The sequence below is a fragment of the Antennarius striatus genome, chromosome 7, assembly GCF_040054535.1.
Source record: "Antennarius striatus isolate MH-2024 chromosome 7, ASM4005453v1, whole genome shotgun sequence".
In the NCBI taxonomy this organism is placed as follows: Eukaryota; Metazoa; Chordata; class Actinopteri; order Lophiiformes; family Antennariidae; genus Antennarius; species Antennarius striatus.
Genome location: NC_090782.1, coordinates 17,092,264 through 17,097,173, shown reverse-complemented (window position 1 = coordinate 17,097,173; position 4,910 = coordinate 17,092,264). Strand labels below are relative to the sequence as shown.

At 38.9% G+C, this 4,910-nt stretch overlaps 1 protein-coding gene across 1 annotated transcript; it reads right to left on the bottom strand.

Moving 5' to 3' along the window:
• Window positions 1–519: 519 nt before the first annotated feature.
• Window positions 520–4,708, bottom strand: sec22bb (SEC22 homolog B, vesicle trafficking protein b). Its single transcript, XM_068319569.1, has 5 exons — window positions 4,503–4,708; window positions 3,027–3,136; window positions 2,706–2,866; window positions 1,837–1,983; window positions 520–1,682 (listed from the first exon to the last, which is right to left on the bottom strand). The coding sequence occupies exons 1-5, from the start codon at window positions 4,575–4,577 to the stop codon at window positions 1,528–1,530; spliced, it is 648 nt and encodes a 215-aa protein (XP_068175670.1). The 5' UTR covers window positions 4,578–4,708; the 3' UTR covers window positions 520–1,527.
• Between the last annotated feature and the right edge of the window lie 202 nt (window positions 4,709–4,910).

Sequence of the window (4,910 nt, the reverse complement as noted above, 5' to 3'; positions counted from 1 at the left end):
TTGTTGTTAGGGTTCAAGTTTTGGAGCATGTCTCACTTCACCCATCCTAAGTTGTTTTCTTGCTCGTCTTTATGGTGTTTCACCAGACTGTTATATGAAAGGTGTTGAAGACATTTGCATCTTACCAATGCAACTATTTACTTATACATTGTCTAAAATGAATAGGGGCGGTTGTAGAACAGAGTGTATCTCTGCAAAAAAAATAAAACCCCTTAACTACAAGTATGTAAAAAAAAAGTGAGGACGATCATGTTTATTTTTGGGTTCTCCAAATGTCAGTAAGTTGTTTGTCATTGTATTGATCCATAATTTTATTGATGCCCTCCACAGCCCATATTTTTAATCCCTGATCTCTTTAGTCAGGATAAAAGCTATCATTTCCCATGTTGGTGAAAAGCATGAAAGTGAGGAAGATTGTAGAAATATGCTTGTAATTAATACAGGTCTAAGAATAGGATAATTCTATCAAGCGATCACATTGTGCAATGTGTGTATTGTATTACCAAACTCAACTGGTCCCTGACAGACAGCACACTCATTTTGTGCAAATCATTTTATTCATAGATAGCAGAGAGAAAAGATATAGAGAAGGCGTTCTTTTTAACTGCGACTCTTAGTATGAACCTAAATGAGTCTACATGTGTAAACTTGGACCAGACAAAAAGTTCTTGTTAACACAAAGGTGCCGGATCACACACACACTCAATGATGGAGAACAAAATAAAATCGTGGACTGTTGAGGTCAGATTTTGGGACTGTACAGAAGTTACAGGGACATGGAGGGAATATGAACATTACATTTCACTCATTTTTAAAACAAGGTCTTTCCCAGCGTTACTGTAGGTCTCCCCTTCGACATCTTGTGGAGAAACTGCTCAATAAGATATAAATGAAATTATGTTGAGCTCCTAAAGGCTTCCATGTAGAATCTAAAAAAACTTTTCAAATAAATCAAATACTTTTCTAGGTTGATGCAGTCTAACTGCCCCAGAATGAATGTCATTGTTTCTAAATATCTGCATTGTTGGTACCCATATGTTTCCATTATGATTATAATGTTAATGAATATAGACATCTGTGTAATGAGCTCGGGATAACCAAAGTGTTTTTTAGCTATGTTTTGTAGACAGTCTACAGGTTTAAATCAGTCTTGTTACAGTACATTAAAGCTGTGGGAGCTCATGGAACAAACTTTTTTTTCTTCTACAGTTTTCTGCCACATTTCAAAATCAATGGCCATTAAAAACACTCGTCCCACACACACATTCACACAGATCCTCTAAACCTATTTCTGTCGCAACTACTAGCGTATAACTGTTTAATTGCTTACAATAAAATTATGTATTATGACATCATTTATATTCAGATCATACATCCATTGACAGGCGACAACAAAATGGGCGGTGGGAAAAGTCTTATTGTGAGCAGGGATCTTGGTTTAAGTCAAAGGTTTTTCTTCTTGCCAGCAGACTTTGCTCAACTCATTTTCCACTTCGATACCTTCCTCGGGTTCTTCATTTCTTTTCCTCAGAGCCACCAGAAGCGTACATAGACAATGAGCATGATGAAAAAGACACCTCCAGCTGCCAGCTTGGCATAGGTGGAGCGGGTATTCAGATACTTGGCATCGCTCCTGTACTTCTTTGACAGGTTGGACAGGTTGCTGGCCTTAGAGTCCAGTGCTGCAGGGATGAAAAACCAGAGAACAGGGGAAAAGGGTTCAAAACAAAAAAGACTGAGATGAGACACAGGATACAATCTATGGTGCTATTTTTCATAAAGTTCCACTACATCGGTTTCAGAGATCTGAACACATAAGAAATAACATGGACTCACCAGAGAGGGCCTCTCCCCTCTGCAGCACCTCCTCTATGTTAGCCACCATGATCCTCTGGACGTCCTGAAGTTCTGTGTTGATGCTGCCCAAATTTCTCCTCGCTCGGCTGTCAATGTAGGACTTCTTGGTCTTTTGGATGTAGGTGTCTAGTGAAAAATGTAATTTAGAATATAGATATACAAGTCCAATGGAACGAAGGCAGTCAGAGACTGCAACATCATGCAACACCCCTTTGCTACCCGAGTAATGTGCTTTGTGTTTCATCTTTCTACCTGCAACGGTTAAATGGTGTAATAAATAAAAAGAAAAGTCTATTATATGCAGCTTTAAAGTTTTCACAAGGTGATGTTGAATTAACCAATGATACAACAAAAATTCAGAAGTCAGAAGTTATAAAAATGGGTTTTGAAGCTCTGACGTGATTCGGCAAGAATCCAGAAATGGATGGAAATGCCAGAAATTTGGATTTGTGACGCTACTCAAATTCTACACAAACACAATTAACTTGACAAGAATTTGAAGAAACAAAGAACGACCGCATCCATCTAGCATACTGATCTGATGATAACTTGATTTAGTAATTCAAGTGAAGGCTAGATAGAAGAAACAGCACTGGTATAGGATCAGGAGTCCTTGTTGGAATGTTCTGGGTTTAAGTGTTAAAAGAGTCTGACAGAGGCAGGGTCAACTTTACATATCATGCGACACATTGTGGGTCAATAGTACATTTGAAACAACAATCCGATATGCTATCTAGTAAAAATACAGAAGTGACAGAAGTGTTGATGCCAAAACAAATATTGACTTAACAACAGTGCTGTTATCAACAGTAGGACCTTTCAGCAGCTCCTGATTCTTTTCTTCTTACCGAATTCAATGAAGGAGTAGGGCCGGGAGACTGTGGGCACTCTCTTTCCATGCTGCTCATGAAACTCTGCCTGCAGGTCTTCTAGGTAAGCAAAGGCCAGCTTCTTAGGAAAGCTGCCTTCACACAGCACCAGGTAGCACACACCTTTCTCTATAAAATAGCTGCAAAGAGAATTTAAAAAAAATATATCTCGAGGGATAAAACTTTTGTTTTATCAAATCACAGCTTCACTGTTACATAATAAAAACGTAAAGTTGTAAAGAAAACCTTTTGACAATAACTCAAAATCTATGCATGCTTTTAAAGATTTTTCATACTCACTGAAATGACATGGAACCAGCCTCTAAAGTGCAGCGTGTGGGACTCTGCTCATTGAGTTTCCTGAACAGCTGCTTAGCTTGACTCTGGTACTGTTGAAGGTCCCGACTAAACTGAAGAGATGACAAAACGACGCTGGTTACAGCAACACGCATTCTAGAAATGAAGTCATGACTTCTGTGCAAGACAGTGAGACTGAATGGTCTGCAACACAGACAAAACTACAAACTACAGTACAGCTTTCACACTATTTTCCTTGATTGTGTTAATTTCTTGCACATTTGAGTGTTGTGAAAATAAATACCGTAGTTGACAAAAGGTGAACATCCATTTTGAAAACACACACACACACACACACACACACACGCACGCACAAAGCATCACAGAAACAAGTATGATATAAAGGTACAGAGAAGAAACACAACAAACCTTTTCACTTCCCTTTTTGTAAGCACACAAGAGAATGAGGGAGAGATGTTAACAATTCTGAAAGTCATTAAATTTTAAATTATTTTTATATGTATATAACATTTATGTTTGTGTTCCAGCTCTCACCATTCAAACAGAAACAGTTATAGTTAAATAAATTATGAAAGAAGGGAATGTAATGTGGTGATATGATAAGGTCAGTCGGATTACCGAAACAATGTAACTTGCAAAACCGTGAATAGAAGTTTGACAATGAATCGTATTAAATGGCTTCAGCATCCATTCTATGGCCTGGAGGAAGTTATTTGATCGTTGAAACAGCAGAAAAACAAAGGTTGTCCTACATCTAGTTATTAAAAACTCATTTTAAGTGTTGTTGGACTGCAGGCACCCAGAAGGAACCTACTCCTGTCTGGAGAGAACATATGAAAAGGGCTCCTCTGAATCTTCTTGTGAGGCAGCGATGCAATCATTACCCTTAACAGAACACGAAGCAATCCCATCGCTGTCATCTGGTGTGCAGATGTAAAGATGATACTGCCTCAAATTAACATCAAATACATTTTTGTTATGCCTGTGTAGTCTTTATACATATCAGGCAAATAAATACCTTATAGAACTATATTATAACATAAACCCTGACATATCTCTTGGCCCTCTTGAGTCTCAAGTGAAACAAATATTAAGTTAACAGTTCTTTATTTTTTTTAATAAAACATATGGGCACCAAGTTATCAAGTTTACATGTATATTTTTTAGCTAAATTGATCTGCAGCTCACAGGTAAACTTGGTGTGGAGGTAGAGAAAAGTTTAACTGGATTGGAACAGGGTTTATTCAGGTCAGGGTTTAAACACAGAGAGTCTGTTCTGTCAAAACGGAACGACTCGGTTCTTCTATGTAAACAAGACTGGTTGTATGTCCTGATAGTCCAGGCCTACAGCAGCAGACACCACTAGCCTACCGTAGCATTTGCACAATACAAGAGCCCTTCTAGTGATAACAGCAGGCGGCTAACCACTCCATGAGGAGTAGAGTTAAATGTTTTAACCTGCTCGTCCTCCTGCATTGACGCGGCTAACAGCAGTCCGTCCGCCAGCCGGGCGATCATCGTCAGAAGCACCATCTCTCCTCAGCGTCCGGGTCTTTTCTCCGGGCCCCACGAACTAATACAGGTACCTGGTACCAACGTGACACGGTGCTGTAAACTGACAACACCACAGAGTTGATGCGCTGAGCTGGCCGGAAACGCTAGAGCTTTATGTGTCACGGTTAAAGAATTCCGTCCTCTGGTGTAGTGGAAACAAAACACCACAAGTTCAGTTCCGCTTACTTTGTGCTGTTTAGTCATTTATCTTGTTCAATTAATTTTTTTTAGCATTACGTTAATGGTTATCTTTAATCATGATCAATATTTGTTTGAGGTCCAAGACAACAACCAAATACGTTAAATCTGTGA

Excerpts from the sequence above, each read along its gene's own strand:
- sec22bb (XM_068319569.1), bottom strand. The coding sequence starts at position 4,577 with ATGGTGCTTCTGACGATGATCGCCCGGCTGGCGGACGGACTGCTGTTA. Across the intron at positions 3,137-4,502 it reads CAATGCAGGAGGACGAGCAG|TTTAGTCGGGACCTTCAACA; the intron begins GTTAAAACATTT and ends TCATCTCTTCAG. Across the intron at positions 1,984-2,705 it reads CTACTCCTTCATTGAATTCG|ACACCTACATCCAAAAGACC; the intron begins GTAAGAAGAAAA and ends ATTTTTCACTAG.